The 16,956-nt window shown below is 36.0% G+C and overlaps 2 protein-coding genes across 2 annotated transcripts; one reads left to right on the forward strand and one right to left on the reverse strand.

The window, feature by feature from the left end:
* Positions 1-3,888: 3,888 nt before the first annotated feature.
* On the reverse strand, positions 3,889-8,888 carry LOC108780798 (uncharacterized). Its single transcript, XM_018548613.1, has 8 exons — positions 8,732-8,888; positions 7,756-8,348; positions 7,356-7,688; positions 7,171-7,239; positions 6,552-7,098; positions 6,191-6,449; positions 5,879-6,061; positions 3,889-5,760 (listed from the first exon to the last, which is right to left on the reverse strand). The coding sequence occupies exons 1-8, from the start codon at positions 8,886-8,888 to the stop codon at positions 4,095-4,097; spliced, it is 3,807 nt and encodes a 1,268-aa protein (XP_018404115.1). The 3' UTR covers positions 3,889-4,094.
* Positions 8,889-10,927: 2,039 nt separating this feature from the next.
* ScpX (Sterol carrier protein X-related thiolase) lies at positions 10,928-13,274 on the forward strand. Its single transcript, XM_018548611.1, has 3 exons — positions 10,928-11,719; positions 11,804-12,179; positions 12,250-13,274. The coding sequence occupies exons 1-3, from the start codon at positions 11,290-11,292 to the stop codon at positions 13,064-13,066; spliced, it is 1,623 nt and encodes a 540-aa protein (XP_018404113.1). The 5' UTR covers positions 10,928-11,289; the 3' UTR covers positions 13,067-13,274.
* The last annotated feature ends 3,682 nt before the right edge of the window (positions 13,275-16,956 follow it).

The raw sequence follows: 16,956 nt of genomic DNA on the forward strand, positions 1-16,956 counted from the left end.
AAATTTTTTAAACAAAACATCTATAAATTATAATTTTATTATAACTCAAATGATTTTTGATTTTCAAAAGTAATTAGCATCAATATTTATCTACATTATCAACATTTATCTAAGTAAAAAATATACAGTACTCTGTATAATTATAAAAATAAATTGGCCAATAATATAAAGATCAATCTTTTATTAAGTAATATACAAAACTTTTCGCATACACAGTATGCACATTTGTTTTATATCCTGATATAAAACTTGTTAACTCTTTAACATTAATGTAAAATTAAATAATTAAACATTAATCTAATGTATATACATGATAATTCGCTGAAATAATCGTACTTCGTTTATTAATAGAACTTTGAATCGATTATTCTACTTCCCACCCTCCCTCATCCTCTCCCACTCGCTCGCTTATATATATACACACACACACACACATACATTTTCATCCTCTCATCCTTCATTATTCGTACATATATTCGACTAATTAATTTAAATTACAGAAACATTCGTAATTTTGTTCATGTACACTTTTCCCACTCCATCAAAAAATAGTATATATTACATTTTCCCCCACAAAACAAGATGGAAATTCACTTTAATGAAAAAGGCACTTCTAGCTAAAACTCTTTAATACAAATTTATACAAATTGCAAAATTCTCAAAAATAAAGAGCGGTTTTATTATTAAACCTTCAAGTGTGAACTATAGCTTCTGGAAGAAAATACGTATAGTATGTACACGAATGTACAGGCTGTCTCAAATGTGATGTACATCAGTAAAATAACACTGCAAAAAGATTTTAGAAAAATTCTCCTTTGTCTAAAATTTTTATTTTAAATTACTATTCAAGCTTTGATCTATCTTCAAAAAATAAAAACAGATCAGGAAAATTATCAAGTTTACTTTCTTTATGTAACTCGTATCATCAATAAAATATTTTCCGTTATTGAACATTAAAAACATGTACCAAAAAAATGGATAAAATAATGATTAAAAAAAACAAGATTCTGCCATTAATATACAAAGAGCACCCTGTTTATTGAAACAACTCATTCGACATGTTTTATTGTAATTCTCAGTAAACTGTCAATTGTTTCACATTTTAACGTCTGTAAGGAACTTTATTAACTTATATTGCAAAACTGAAGCTGATAAAGTATCTATTCAACTATGTATTTCGTTAATTAACAATTATCTTATTTAAGCTCATAAATCAATTATACAGCTTGACACAATTTTTGCTAATACATTTATAAACACACAATAAATAGATCGGAAACATAGATGCGTTAATTAATACTTTTACGAACGTATTTTAATTAAAAGAAAGAAAAAATATTATCTAACTTTATTTTCTTCGAAAGGAAGGGAAAATTATATACATATCGCAGGGATAAAATTCTATTACTAATTCACATCCCTTCCGAGACAGCCTATATCGTAAGTATATTTTCTCGATATATTCTACATCTTCCGGAAGTATCAGGAGTTTCATATCCGATCGTTCAACGCAAGAACAGATCTTCGAAAATATTTTCCCCATTTTGGATATTACTATCCTGAACAAGAAATTGTATTGCAACTGCATGTCCCATGCGTATCTCATGCATCCCTCTTCTTCCCTTTCGTCCCCTTTCCCAATCCCTCCCGCGTAATCTCTAGAATATCATCTTCGTTTTCACTCGCCAACCGATAAACAGTGCTCTAATCTAATTTAATCACTACTATCATCGCGAGCTTGGAAAAGAACGAAGCGGACGGCGAGTCACAATCGATATCAAATTACATCTCTATTTCGTACTTTTGCAATTACGTACGGAAAAAATCATAAATGAGAAATGCGTAAGGCAGTGCATGTCGAGATCGCGATACTTGCAAAAAAAAGAAAAAAAAGAAAAAAAAGGGAAAGGAATTGTTAGATATACACGTCGAGATGGTATATATGTGCGTTTTACGTTATCGCAATAATCGTAACAATAATATATATTTACGAGCTATGAATGACCCGTGTGCGTCGGTAAAACGGTGTGGCCCGAGAACGGAAGTACAGTTTCACCGATTAAACTGGAGAGAGAAAGGTCCTCAGTATTATTTATTAAACAAATAGAAAGATAGAAAGAGAGAGAGAGAGAGAGAGAGAGAGAGAGAGAGAGAATTTCACGGGTTTTTTTTGCACTTGCTACACTCAGTTCAAGTGCCGCAACGATTCGCTCTTGCCTTCAACAAAACAATACAAACTCTTCTACAGTAGGAAAACTGAAGAGAAATTAAACGTACTGACTGATAAATAAAAAATTTAAATTAATTTTCGAAGGACATACAATACAATAAAAATTAATTTTTATTAGACATAATAAAAATAAAAAAAATTGATATTTAAAAGGTTTTTAAACAAAAACTTGAAATTCGCGACTGATAATTTGGCGATACTTGAATTCAAGCAATTGCAAAAAACGATAAAGAATTTTACGAATAGCTAAGCAAGCGTATCGTTTCGGCTAAAGCCTTATTCATTTTACAATCTCTTTTTTTCAGTCACAAATACAGAAAAATACTAGTTATTACAAAAGCATTTTATAAACCTATCTTTCGAATCGATATTAAAAATAACTTAATAATTTATAGTTTTCTCATATTTAATTTGTTTTGTGTTGAAAATATGAAACAAATTAAATGTGAAAAACTATGTAAATTGCAAAATATAGTTCATAGTTTTCTCACATAATATAAATTCTAAAATATAATTTATAGTTTTTTCACATTTAATTAATTTTGTTTTTAACATAAAACAAATTAAATGTGACACTTGAGTCTTCAGATAACTGACAGATTAATTATTGCCGTTTTTTTTTCTTATAAACACAAGAACAATTTACGATCGAGAAGAAACACTCATCACTTACGAAATACAAACGAGAAATAACAATAGGGAAAATGTACGAAGCGGACCAGAACGTAAACACTGTATTTTATTAGTACACTTTAAAAATGTTCATTGACACGCCTGTATATTTTCCATTTTTCCTTTTTCTCTTCTCTTATAATGAACCTCGACCAAATGACAGAAAACACAGTCATATAAGTTGAAGGCATAGGGGGAAAAAAGTGATTGCAATTCTTATTTTGAAGAAGGACGAGGAAAGGAAATAAGAAGACTTTTGGAATATGGACCATTGTGATCGGGTCAGAAACACATATTAGTAAAAAAAATTGAAACTGCCGTAATTTCGAGAAAAAGAGAGAGCTCATTTTCCTCCAATATTATCATCATTTTATAGAGATTATTTTTGTAAATCTACAGCACGGAAATTTGAACTCAGTGAAATTACGCTCGGTTCCAATCAATTAACTACCGTCGACTGCTATTGTAGTTTTTACGGTAGTTTCCAGTACTCTACCTCGCTTAAAGCTTGACCCTCTTTCACGAGATGGTATCATTACAGTTCTCTCAGCGCATACATAAACACGGACCCTCTTGACATAAAAACCTGTAGGAGTGACGATTTGTAGTCATTATCGCAACGACTATAAACAACGTATCGCGTTCAGATTCCCCGTACATTGCCCCTAATCATTTACTGGGCTCGATAATAGCACATATGTGTGTACACACGTATATACATGTATGCAAACGCAAGTCGCTTCGATAACATTTGTTAAGATCTTAACAAAACATGTACTAAGTATGCATACATCTGTGTATACATATATATATATATATATAGTATATATATATATATATATATGCTATAGTTCTATTATTTATATATTTATATAGGCGAATCAATCGCACAGGAGAATGTGAAAAATCCTCATTGCTGAAGATCTCACTGTTTAGAACCAACCGATTCTGTAATTACTTTTATGTACGCGCGCGCGCGCGTGTATGCGTGTGTGTGTGTGTGTGCGTGCGCGCGTATGTACGTGCGTGCGTGCGTGTATGAACGGTGGGTTCACGCGCGAACGCACGCGCGTGTGAATACCGTAGCGTGTCGGTTTGTTTATTTACAGAGAGCGAAACGCGATCCGCATATGTATCTGGTCAGATTACGACGACGGAGAGTCGTCGAGTCTTTCAAAGTTTTTCTCTTTATCTACCAGTTACTGCCTCGTCCCCGGCCTCTGAAACCACCGCCGCCCCAAAATTGTTTGCCTCCACGCTTCAATCCTCTTGGTGAGAAGTTGCTGGCTATGGGACCGCGTGGTCCTCTGTCCATCCATGGACCTCGCGGCATCCCCATAGGTCCACCTCTAAAACCTCCTCTGCCTCCTCTAGAAGAAGGTGGAGGAGGTCCGCCTCGCCAGAGCGGGAAAGGTGTACCAATGCGAGGCCGGAAATTTGGTCCATCGTATTCGTACATCATAGCAGGATGCAAATCCGTCGTCTGTGTGGGACCATTCAGACCAGATAAGTCATCATTCAGCATTGGCGGCCCGTTCTGTAAGAGGGGCCTCTTTTTATTGGAACTTCCTTCTTCGTGACTTTGTTCGTCGCAATCACCGTTTGCTGTTCTCTTTATCTCTTTATTTAGTGTGGTCAAAGTCATTGACTCATCTAACGACTCCGTTTCCGTAGAATTTACATTCTGTCCTTGATTAATCAATTCGTCAGTCTCACTTATCTTCTTCATGAAATCGGAGTGTTCAGTCGACTCCTCGCATTCTGAAATAGAAACATGTTGCTTTTGTTGCGGTTCATCGCCAACGTCATCTGCCCTTGTCATCATTTGATTTATCATTGATAACTGATCTTCCGACTCAGCCAAAGATGATGTCCGCTGCTCATCAGAACTCAATTGACAACTTTGCTGTTGTTGATTGTGTTCAGAATCATGAGAACTCGGCATGTCATGCGAAGTCCGCCGTCCATGTGATACTGAAGAATTCTGACAGTCATCAGAATTATGTTCCGGTTCTGTTTGAGTGTTAGCTTTGTTAGATAGCACGTTGTTGTCCTGATCAAATTCCGGTAAGCCGATCGACATACCCTTTTCTTCGAAGGCAACATCAGGTGGTTGTAATAATGGTCGATTGTTAAGTGGAATCTCCGACGGTGATTGGTGATACTGTTGATCTTGCGATCTCGATTTGCGACTGTTCATCAAATTGTTTCGCTGCTTCTGTATATTGTGATCTTCCGAGTATCTATCCCGGCGGTTCCTCGGAAAACCACGACTACCACCGCGATTGTTCCATTCGTTTCTATGAAAGGATGGATTGTCGTGTTGATGTTGATGATCCGTCGATTGCGAGTATCTTCCGCGTCCCGGCGATTCTGCTAAAAAATCTTGCTTTGAACGGATATTGTGTTCTCTATCGTGATATTCAAAGTCCTGTTGCGATTGATGAAGCTGATGAAATTCTTGCTGATTTGAATGAAAATCTTGATTTCGTAGAAAGTTTGGTGGTCTGTTCGGCTGAAACTTCGGCTGATTCGGATGAAAATCTACCGGCTGATCTTGTCGAAAACCACCTTGATGTTGAAACTGCGGTAGTGGTGGTGGTGGTGGTGGTCCTGAACGCATCAAGTGCATATCTTGCATGAGCTGATTATCACGCGGATCAGGCATTTGTCCAATTGGAAGAGGAATCATACGCATATCCATGTCGTGATGAGATGATGGTGGTGCACCAATTCGCATGTCACAATCCTGCAACCTCAGATCGACAAGAACTCTGCCTTTCGGCTTGCTGTCAGTCTCATCGTCCGACATCTCCATATCAACACTTTCGACAATGTCACCAGACTGCATGTGTTGCCTAAATTATATAAATCATATAAAGATTATATATGTGAGCATGAATATCAATTATATAAGAAATGTATATATCTAATTAGTAAAAATAAATGAACACGAAAATAGTATAAAAAGCTCACCGATAATCCTGATCACTCGTAGACCATAGACTGTTGTTATTGGATAAAGAAGACGGCTCACCAGGATTGTGGTTATTTGCCGGACTGCCAGTCAGACTGATCAAATTACGATGATCCACATCTGCGGCTTTCATCAAGCGATATGGTAGCTGATTTTCGCGGGCCATTGGCATTGGAATCACTCTATAAATGATATGAAAATATAAAGAGTATATCAATTTCAATGATTGGAAAAACATTAATCAACAATCTAAAAATAAAAACAGAACAATAATATATATAGTTACAGTTTCTGATCAGAAACTGTATTACCTATGATCTACATCTCCTGTAGTATTTAGAGATTCTTGTGGTTGTGGCTCGTTGTATTCCACCGGCTCTACAAAACCAGCTTTTTCATATATAGGCGGCGATTCCGGAGTCTCAGATAGCATGTCATTTTTTGTTCTGCCACTGACCGGCCATGTGGAATCATTATTGGAGTCCCACCTATCTCCATCACCATCCATCCAGGAATTTTTGTTTTTATCATCACAATCACCAGGCCACGCGGGATTCATGCTATTCTTACCTAAACATGTAGCAAAATTTGTAATGAACACTATGCATTATTGTAGAATAAGAAATTTATATTGAATCATTGAATTGAATTATAAACAATATTTATATCTACCTTTTTCATCCCATTTTGCCGAATCCTTAATACCCTCGTTCGTTGGCGTCCATGTGGGAAATTTTGGCGGTAACTTATTGTAACAATTCTCATCATCAAGGAAGATAGGCGGTAAGGGTGGAGGAGGTAAAGGATTAACTGTATTAGCGTTGGGTCCATCAAAGGAACCAGCTATGTTATTTTGACTGTTTTGACTGGAATACGGAGAAGGAGTGTGAGACTCGGGTAGATTGCGAACCGATATTGGGGTACTGTGACTCATCTGTAAACTGTTTAAACCGCTTCCACCGCTAACGACTGGTGTGCCCTGTTTACTTATCATTCTTGAGACAGGCGTTACGGACGCTAACGAGGGCGAATAATTGGGACGTTGTGGCGATTCCACCCGATTTTCAGAAACGTCCAGGCCTAGACCTGGAATTCCACCCGAATCTGACGTTCCATCAGATGATGGAAGAACCGTCTTTAGAAAACTAGATATATTAAAGTCCGCATTGTTCTGTTCATCTTTTGATGGTCTCATATTAATTACCTCTATTGGTTTTGCCTGAAAATCATAGAATTCATAAAGCGCATATTTTAATAGAATGTTGCGAATGTAAATAATATGAATAATTACCTCTAAAGATTCATTGTACTGTTGAGACATCCCAGGAGATGTCTCAGTGGTTTCGTTAAATATGTTTCTCTAAAAAAAAAAAAAAAACAACAAAAGAATAGAATACAATGTAGCAGATATTCAAAGCAGATATACAAAACTTTCTTCTATAAAGTAATACATATGTAACTATTGTTTTATCTTACCATATTACCAAAATCTACGTTTCCTCCTATAAAAGAAGGAAAATTATTGGTAAAGTCTGTCGATTCATTGCCTTGTACCATGTCAGGTGCAGGTACAGGAATAGGATCGTATTCGTGAGAATATGAACCGTACAGAGACGGTGGTGCCACGTCGATCATTCCTGATTGATTAATCACTGACTGAGTTTCATCTCCTGGTAGCTCTATATCACTATCGGGACTCGGCGAGGGTGCATTTATATCCGGCGATGGTATAGGCGAGACGAACGTAGGCAGCAATTCATCTAATTTTTTCTTTAGATTCTTAACACGACTGCCAAAATTTCGGTACGCCTATTTAGAAAAAATATAATATGAAAAATCAATGATATCGAATTATTTTACAAAATCTGACACTTACATTTGACACTATTTTAACCTCTCCACGTTGAGTCTCATAAAACTGATCTGCTTGATCCAACAATTCAACCACTTGTGTCCTTTCCCTAATCTCTGCTTCCAACGCACGAACATAATTCTCAACGTTTCTAGCGACCAAATCTATTTCTTTCTCTGCATCTTCCATGCGTCTTCTATCCTTTAATGATGCACGTAATTCCTCTGCAGATTCTATGTCTATGTTGCTCTCCCTTAGATCACGTAACCTAGCATCAGTCGCTTGTTCCAGAGTCGCACAAGATCTCATTGTGGAAATGAGCAAAGCTGCCTGAAACTCTTCAGGCTGTGCGATTGGTAGGGGCTCCAATTTCTTTTTTGGTGCTGCTGAGATTAAGCCAGATAGATCGGCAAGAAACTCCTCGTCATAGACTTGTCTTTGATCCCAGATTTTAAAAATCCTCAAAATACGGTGCTTCACTTTCTCGTCGCGAACCATTGGCGTTGCACGTTGCAGAGTAGTGCCCCATGACTCCACAAACTCAAAATTCTTTCTCTTTGAGTATTGAATAACATCGTTTGCCAAGTAGAATAATGTGAGTCGATGTTCTACTTTTACTGTTATAAAGAAATGAATTTTTTTATACAATAACACGGTGCTTCATCTAGTATGTTACCTAACTATATCTTATATTCTTTACCTATTGAATATTTAAGACGATGGAATTATATGATAGAATTATATGTGTTTCATAAAATCTAATACAAATTCAACAAGCTTATTGTAATAAAACATAATAATTTGTGTGTTTGAAAGGAAATCCATCATATTATAGAAAACACCTATAGTTGTGTTTAGCAGAAAAAGTAGTTTTGCAAGTATTGTAAAATTTTTTTAACATGGTTGGTGTGTACCATCACCATTTGGGGTGCCACCAAACCAATCATGTTAAACTGTTATGTTGAACACACAAAGTTGCTTTGCCTGTTGAATGATTTACCTTTCTTTAAAACCTGTAGCCACGTGGTGACAATCTTCTTGTGATGCTGTCTCCTGTCGAGGCACCATGCGGAGAGGCCCTGGATAGACTCCTGCGAGTCTTTCAGCGTGTGGAGCCTCCGCTCGAATTGCTCCGCGTCAAAATCGTTGTTTGCCATCGCGGATGTGTTATGTCCACCGATTATCAAATCGCAGATTCCAATTTCGCGTCACATTGTCAACATGGACCACCGCGAGGAACACGCGCGACGGCGTTCCGGTGTCATAAGATACGCGAACTCCGACTTGAGTAACCTAACCAAACAAATCGTGTCTCTTGCGGGGGAGCGGTAAACAGCGACAGGAGGGTTAGAAATAGTCGCAGTGATGCGTGATCATTTTATCGACTCCAATCGGCGGACACCCCGACGGCGTCCTCGCGCCTCTTTGCGTCGACTCTTGCAACGCGTTGGACGACAAATTGCCGGAATTGATTGTCAGGCTCCGTGAAAATTCCGTGTGATTTACATCGCTTCGCATCAAGTGCGAACGACGACGACACCACCACTATAACAACTACCACTACTATTACTACGACCGACCCGACGGCGCGGCGGCGACCAGCGGCGACAATGACGCCGAGACGATACGCGCAACTGTCACTGGCACAACGACGATCTGCTGCGACTGGGACTAGAGGACACGTGCGGCATGTCAACCTTCGCGCGGAATCGACCTCAGGGTTGCGTTGAAACGGCTCGACGTACCTCACCGACGTGTTGTGAGCGCGAGCGATATCGAAAACAACGATCCGCCATCTTTTCGCTCGGCCAAAACACGACCGCGCAATGGCCGGCGCGCCGTCCAGCAGCGTAGACATTCGCCAAATCTAGCCCCAAGTCTACGCCAATACCAGCCAATACGTGCCATGCGTAGCGCTTTAAACGAGTTTAGTTCGTTCGCGGCTTGCATCTGCTTGCTTGCATCTTCTTCGGGTGGTGTATTCGTTCGAATTTTCCAAGGAAGGGGACAGTTTTATCAATTATTATTTGACTTGTTTTCCTCTGTGTTATTGTTATTTTATCAATTTCAATGATGATTTTCAGGTACCTATAGGAAATAAATGTAGTTCAAAGGACAAAAATATATTACATTTCATCTATTTATTAATTTATACGCAAAGTAATACATGCTGAATGCTTTCCATTTTAATATCAAGTTCTAGCTTTCTTCATGTTCAGTGAGTAAAAAAGATAGAGCGACATCATCAACCGAGTGACATTCAATGTATCGCTGAGAAAATCTGTTTAAACTGCAGAGTAATTATACCTGCTTTACTGAATGTTTTCCATTTGATTATTGTTGATAACAAGTATCGTTGTATTTAGTAATCAAACAGATGCGATAGAATATGCAGATGTCTGTCGATTTGTGGTACATATACTAACAATAAATCGAATTATAAGCGCATTAATTGATGCGAATCCTCTCAATGTTATTTATTTGGAAATTTTCTCAATCTAAAATACAATTCTTTTTAATAACTCACGAATCTTAAATGCTAAAAAAGGCTAAAAGAGTCAACGCTACTTCTTTTAATTGCTAATGTATTAACTAATTTTTTAAGTTCAAAGTATATATGTATAATTATGTAACAAACGTTTTATTCTATCCTTGTTATAATTATGTACTTTTGAAAGCTATTAGCAATTAAAAGAACTAGTAGCGCGTTAGCCCTTTTTGAATTTGTTTTATTCAATTGATCGAGCCTATATAGAGTACTTTAATCCTCTTATTACGAATTTTATTATTAATTTTATTATGTAAATGCATAATTATGTTTATTCCTCTATATTATTTATACGTTTCTTTTTTTACGTAAAATAACGTGGACGGGAAATGGATAGCTTTGTATAGGAATTGAAATATTCGTAAGCATTATTCTTATCAGTTTTGTACAAGTTGATAAATATTCTGGCCTCTTACGCAAAAGGCAATCGTACGTTTCGCGCATCTAATTATTAAAATATTGTGCAATGACTTTAAATTTACGTGGAGCGTATTATCATTAATTCAATATTTAGAAAGTTTGCTCGATAGATAGAGAAATATTTTCCGTGAGGCACGATTGAGTTGCGATTAGGTAATGCCTTGCGCGCGGAGCATATTATTTTCACCAGAGAGACACGATCTAGGTCGTTACTCTCGCCGTGGTGTGAGAGATGTGATCGTCTCTCGTCTCGTTATCGTGAGTCGGGATCCGCTGGAAACCGCCTTGTCATTGTAATTTCTCTTTTTTGCCGCAATACATGGAAGATTAAAGTCCAACAACGGACGGAGTAGGAGTGTCATACGTCTCAGAGTTCGATCGCCTAATCTCGGTTAACAGCGACGTTACGTACTGTCACTATTTTTTTGTTTTCCTTCTCCGTTTGCTCTTTCTCCTGCTTTCGCAACTGTTCGCAACCTCCCCGTTTGTCACACGGAGGAAGTCTCGCCAAGGGAACGGTTCTCGCTGGTGTTTTGCTCAACGAAAATTTTCCGGTGTTTCACTCGTGTCTGAAGAGACAGATTGGCAGGATGGTTCACAAGCCGAAAGTGTACGTGATCGGCGTCGGGATGACCAAGTTCGAGAAACCAGGCAGTAGAGATGACTTCGACTATCCGCAAATGGCGAAGGAGGCGGTTACCAAGGCTCTGCAGGACGCGCGGGTATCCTACAACAATGTGCAGGCCGCCTGCGTTGGGTACGTGTACGGCGACTCGACTTGCGGTCAGAGGGCAATCTACGAGATTGGACTCAGCGGATGTCCCATTTACAATGTCAACAATAACTGCTCCACCGGCTCCACAGCTCTCTACCTCGGCAAACAGATCGTTGAGGGCGGCAATGCCGATTGTGTTCTTGCGCTTGGCTTTGAGAAGATGGAGCGAGGCTCCTTGATGTCCAAGTTTTCAGATCGCACAAATCCCATGGATAAGCATGTCGAGCTCATGGCAGATATCGCAGGTGAGTTACAATAAGATTCTCTTAAGAATGTCTTAACATAAAATGCTGCAGTATTCCATGTATTTAACTTGTTTATCTTGTAAGGTTTGTCCGAGGGTCCCATCACTGCTCAAATGTTTGGCAATGCCGGGATCGAGCATATGAGGAAGTATGGCACCAAGCCTGAACACTTTGCAAAAATTGCATATAAGAATCATCTGCATTCCACAAACAATCCGTACTCTCAATTCCAAGAGAAATACACCTTGCAGCAAATTATGAATTCTCCCAAAGTATTTGGACCATTGACAAAGCTCCAATGTTGTCCCACTTCCGATGGTGCAGCAGCTGTTGTTCTAGCCAATGAGGACTTTGTTCATAAGCATCATCTGGAATCACAGGCTGTTGAAATTCTGGCTATGGAAATGTCTACTGACTTATCCTCAACATTTAACACTCAATCGTGTATAAATATTGTCGGGTACGAGAAATAAACAAACTATTATGTTTCTCAATTGTTGGTTTACTAATTCTAGTGTGATATTTTGCAGGTATGACATGACAAGAAACGCAGCTGAGAAAGTTTTCACATCGAGCCACTACAGACCAAGTGATGTGGATTTGATAGAGCTGCATGACTGTTTCTCCACGAATGAGTTAATCACATATGAAGCTTTAGGATTGTGTGCTCCCGGTCAAGCCGGTAAAATGATAGATGCTGGAGACAACACCTACGGTGGCAAGTATGTTGTGAACCCAAGCGGCGGTCTAATCTCAAAAGGACATCCTCTGGGCGCCACAGGATTAGCGCAGTGCACTGAACTTACCTGGCAACTTCGTGGTGAAGCCGGCAAGAGACAGGTGCGGGACGCAAAATTGGCGCTTCAGCACAACATAGGTCTGGGCGGTGCAGTCGTCGTAGCTCTCTACCGCTTGGGCTTCCCGAAACAGGCGGTAATCAGAAGAAACATGAATGTTGCCGCCGATTCGAGTATCTTCCAAGCGGATGTACTTTTTAAGACATTGGCAATCGCGATGGAGGAAGACGATGATAATCTAATTGAGAGAATGCGCGGAGTTTACGGATTTAAAGTCATAAATGGTCCCGGTGGCGCCGAAGGATATTGGATTGTAGATGCAAAAACAGGCAAAGGCAAAGTTGAGTACAATGGCAAAACCAAACCTGATGTAACATTCACGATTAGCGACACCGATATCGTCGATTTCATTTCTGGAAAATTAAATCCGCAGAAGGCTTTCTTCCAAGGAAAGGTCAAGATTCAAGGTAACATGGGGCTCGCCATGAAATTGCCTGATTTGCAGAAACGTGCCGCCAAAAAGATCGAGCTGCTTCGTTCAAGATTATAAGATATTCAAAGTGCGGAGTTTGCTAAAATACCACACTAAACAAAATATATCTGTCTCTTTTTCGCGCGCTTTATCTTTCCTAGTCTATTTGGCTATCAAAGATTACATTATCGGCAGTTTCATAATTATAATACGTAAGTGTGTTATGAAAATTGGATTTCAGATAAAGCTACAGTCATAATCGAAATAAGCAGATGATGAAAAAGAGTCTGTACATGTTGGTAATGCAAAAAGTTATTCTTATAAAATTGATAATAAAATTATTTCATTTTATATTCTGCATAAAATATTCGCGCGCGGTAGTCTTGATATTTTATGCGTACAATCTGAAATGATATTCAAAACATAGTACAAAAGTTAAATTTCATCTTGTATACTTTTAAAATGTGTGTTGATAGATATGTATAAAATCAAAAAAATAGTACGGTACTATGTAAATTTATGTAAATTATACATTCGAGAAATTTAATTGATATTTATCTTCACTTAAATATCAATCTTTGCAGAAAAGATTGTTGCAAATGATAGTTGTATGCAATTGAAGAAAGTATAACTTGCACACATAATATATAAGTCTTCTATTAATACCATTGATATTTTTGCGGGACATGTGATATATATTTGGAATGGTATCTATAATATATATTTTTAAACACAAAAAATATAACATTATATATATAATGTTATATTTTTTGTTTATATATATATATATACTCAATTGAATTCAGAGCAATTACATGCGTGTTTTAGATGCAAATTTTATACTTTTTATATTCTGATTAATAAAAAAAAAACAATGAGAATCCACATTTCGTACTCATAAATTTCATACTATAAAATATATTTTACAATTTTTAATTATTCTCGAATCAACTATATATTGTTGCAAGAAGTATAATATAATTGCATTGAAATTTCCTAAGGTGCATTTATACGTGTTACATAAGCACGCAGTTATATAAATGCATCATAAGTAGTATAAATGAATTATATCTATACTTATTGTTTTCTATTCTATAATATATAAAGTTTATTCTTTAAAAGTATCTTGTGTGAAAAATGAAATTTTGAGTATGGATCAGACGAAATCTTTGATTGCTTCTCTATCAAATAGATAATTATATTTGTTATCAAAAACAGTTTTATATTTAATTAATAATCATATACATATTGTGAAAACCTATAGAGATTTTCACTAGGTTTCTAAAAGAATATATAAAAGATTATGGAAATATCGAGATAAAAAGTTTAAAATTAATCAAATTAAAATTTTTTTAATTTAAATATTTCTATAAAAAGGTATAATATTGCATAACAATTATATTGTAAATAAATAAAAGATATCAAAATTAGTTATTCTAAAAATTCATGATATATATTAAAATGAAATAAATAATTTTTTTTTCATTGGAGAAATTATCCTCTTTACTAGACATTCCATGATCATATTAAGGATTTTTATTATTAGAATTGTAGAAGAATACGAAGCAACATTATATATATATATACATATATATATACATATATATATATATACATATATATATATACATATATATATATATATATGTAGGCACTAATACATTTTTATGTGTGAAAATGGGGAAAAACATATAAAAGGTTTGATATTTACAATTACATATTTCTATGAAAATAATATTAGGCAATATGAGCATAAATAGAAATTAGAAAGTTTCAAAACTTTGCATTATTCTCTTGAAAGAAATTAAATTCTAATGTGCAATGCGTTTCAAGTATTTTAATATGCGCCTGGCTTAGCGCCGAGACACTACCGTGTCTCCAAATGATTAAAAGGAGTAAATCACTTGACAAAAGGTAGGATAGATAACTTGACAAGGCAATATACGAAAATTAAAATATTACATTCGGCAAGTTAATCGATTATTATGGTGTATTATAAATGTATAATATATCATATACATAATATATACATATATACTACGTTATATATATACATATATATATATATATATATACTATGTTTATACAATTTTATACTGTGTGACGGAGATGGGTGAAATGTTTAGTGTATTAATAAAAGAGAGAGTTAATAAAAATAATTAATTCTTTTTTTAAACATTTGTCTACTTTATAATATTTTGATCTATTTGCTATACGCGTTTCCCGCGTTCTGTATGTTTATGAGGAATGTTTATTTCATTCACTATACAGCTTTTAATTAAACATTCTTCCTTATATTAATAATATACAGGGTTGCCACAAGTCAGGGAAATCAGGGAAAGTCAGGGATTTAGTAAACTTTTCTGGAAAAACAAAAATTGTAAAGAAATTTAAAACATCTGTTTAGATCAAAATTATTAAAAAATGTAAAACAGTAATTTTTCCTGGTAATATATCAAGGTGCTTTTTCATGCGCAGCACGCTGCAGCAGCAATTCGTTACTATTGGTTAAGAATTTTATGTAAGCTAGATGACGCACTTCCGGCGCAAAATACATTTTGCCGCAGTTCGTTGAAGTTGAACCGAACGAACAGCAAGCAGCAAGCGGCAAAATCGAGGCAATATTATTTATTGTAATAAATATTAGGAAAATAAACGAAGAATAGCTTCGGATAAGGTACGAGTTTGTAAATTAGATCATTTTATACTTTACACTTTACTCTTTAATTTGTGGTAAAGTATAAAATGATCTAATTTACAAACATGTATCCGTACCTTATCCGAAGCTATTTTTCGTTTATTTTCCTAATATTTATTGCAATAAATAATATTTTCATAATGAAACGACGGACATATTGTACGCTTTCTCGATTTTGCCGCTTGCTGCTTGCTGTTCGTTCGGTTCAACTTCAACGAACTGCGGCAAAATGTATTTTGCGCCGGAAGTGCGTCATCTAGCTTACATACAATTCTTAACCAATAGTAACGAATTGCTGCTGCAGCGTGCTGCGTATGAAAAAGTAGGGTGCAAACCCATGCAGCGGAATAGCGTAATGCGGAATGAGAGTAGAACTAATCACGAGATTCTCTAGAAACACGGAATGCTCGTTATTGGTTCCGCTCTCGTTCCGCGTTACGCTATTCCGCTGCATGGGTTTGCACCCTCACTGTCGATTTAATCGACTGATAAAATTGAGAAAGAATTTAACGTTCTTTGTTATAAGAAAGAAGTAATTAATTTATGCAAGCAGTTTGTTAGGGAAAATCAAAGAATTGATCAGTTCTGGAGAAACTTGCTTCAGGATCAGGATAATTTCCAGAATTTGTATGCTTTTGTGAAAAAGGTCTTTATTCTGAGTCATGATCAAACATTTTTGGAAAGAGGATTTTCAATAAACAAGAAATATATTGTTGAAAATCAATTACCTAGGTCTCTAATATCTCGGACAAGTTTATGATGGCCTTAAGGTTGTTGATGGTCTCATTAAACTTACCATACGATAGATAAAAAGATGATTTTTATCTATTTGTAATATAATGACACTATATGTATATATATATATATACATATAGTATACATATATGTCTAAGGGTTGCAGGGACCTTTCAGAATATGTTCTATATAGTTCCGGAACCTTTGGCTATTTTTCCAGATCGGTCCCGAATCTTTTTCGGATATGTTATTTATTTCCAGGTCAGACCTCAAAATATACATTATATTTATAAATAGAGAAAATCTGAAAATGAGCCTAGAATATTAATTCCAATATTATTAAAAACACATCATTGACGAAATAAATAATGTAACTGATATTTTTGTTGCATAGATTTGAATAAAAATTAAAAATTTTAAGATGGTCCCGGAAATAACCACTTAAATGTACAATGTACATTTTCGGGACCATCCGAAAACTTAACCATTATGTTAATATGAATACTTCGTATGAGATTATTTTTGCTCGTAATGA

Source organism: Cyphomyrmex costatus, unplaced genomic scaffold (genome assembly GCF_001594065.2).
Source record: "Cyphomyrmex costatus isolate MS0001 unplaced genomic scaffold, Ccosl1.0 scaffold741, whole genome shotgun sequence".
In the NCBI taxonomy this organism is placed as follows: domain Eukaryota; kingdom Metazoa; phylum Arthropoda; class Insecta; order Hymenoptera; family Formicidae; genus Cyphomyrmex; species Cyphomyrmex costatus.

Excerpts from the sequence above, each read along its gene's own strand:
- LOC108780798 (XM_018548613.1), bottom strand. The coding sequence starts at position 8,888 with ATGGCAAACAACGATTTTGACGCGGAGCAATTCGAGCGGAGGCTCCAC. Across the intron at positions 7,689-7,755 it reads AGGTTAAAATAGTGTCAAAT|GCGTACCGAAATTTTGGCAG; the intron begins GTAAGTGTCAGA and ends TTTTCTAAATAG. Across the intron at positions 7,099-7,170 it reads AGTACAATGAATCTTTAGAG|GCAAAACCAATAGAGGTAAT; the intron begins GTAATTATTCAT and ends TATGATTTTCAG.
- ScpX (XM_018548611.1), top strand. The coding sequence starts at position 11,290 with ATGGTTCACAAGCCGAAAGTGTACGTGATCGGCGTCGGGATGACCAAG. Across the intron at positions 11,720-11,803 it reads GCTCATGGCAGATATCGCAG|GTTTGTCCGAGGGTCCCATC; the intron begins GTGAGTTACAAT and ends TTATCTTGTAAG. Across the intron at positions 12,180-12,249 it reads TCGTGTATAAATATTGTCGG|GTATGACATGACAAGAAACG; the intron begins GTACGAGAAATA and ends GATATTTTGCAG.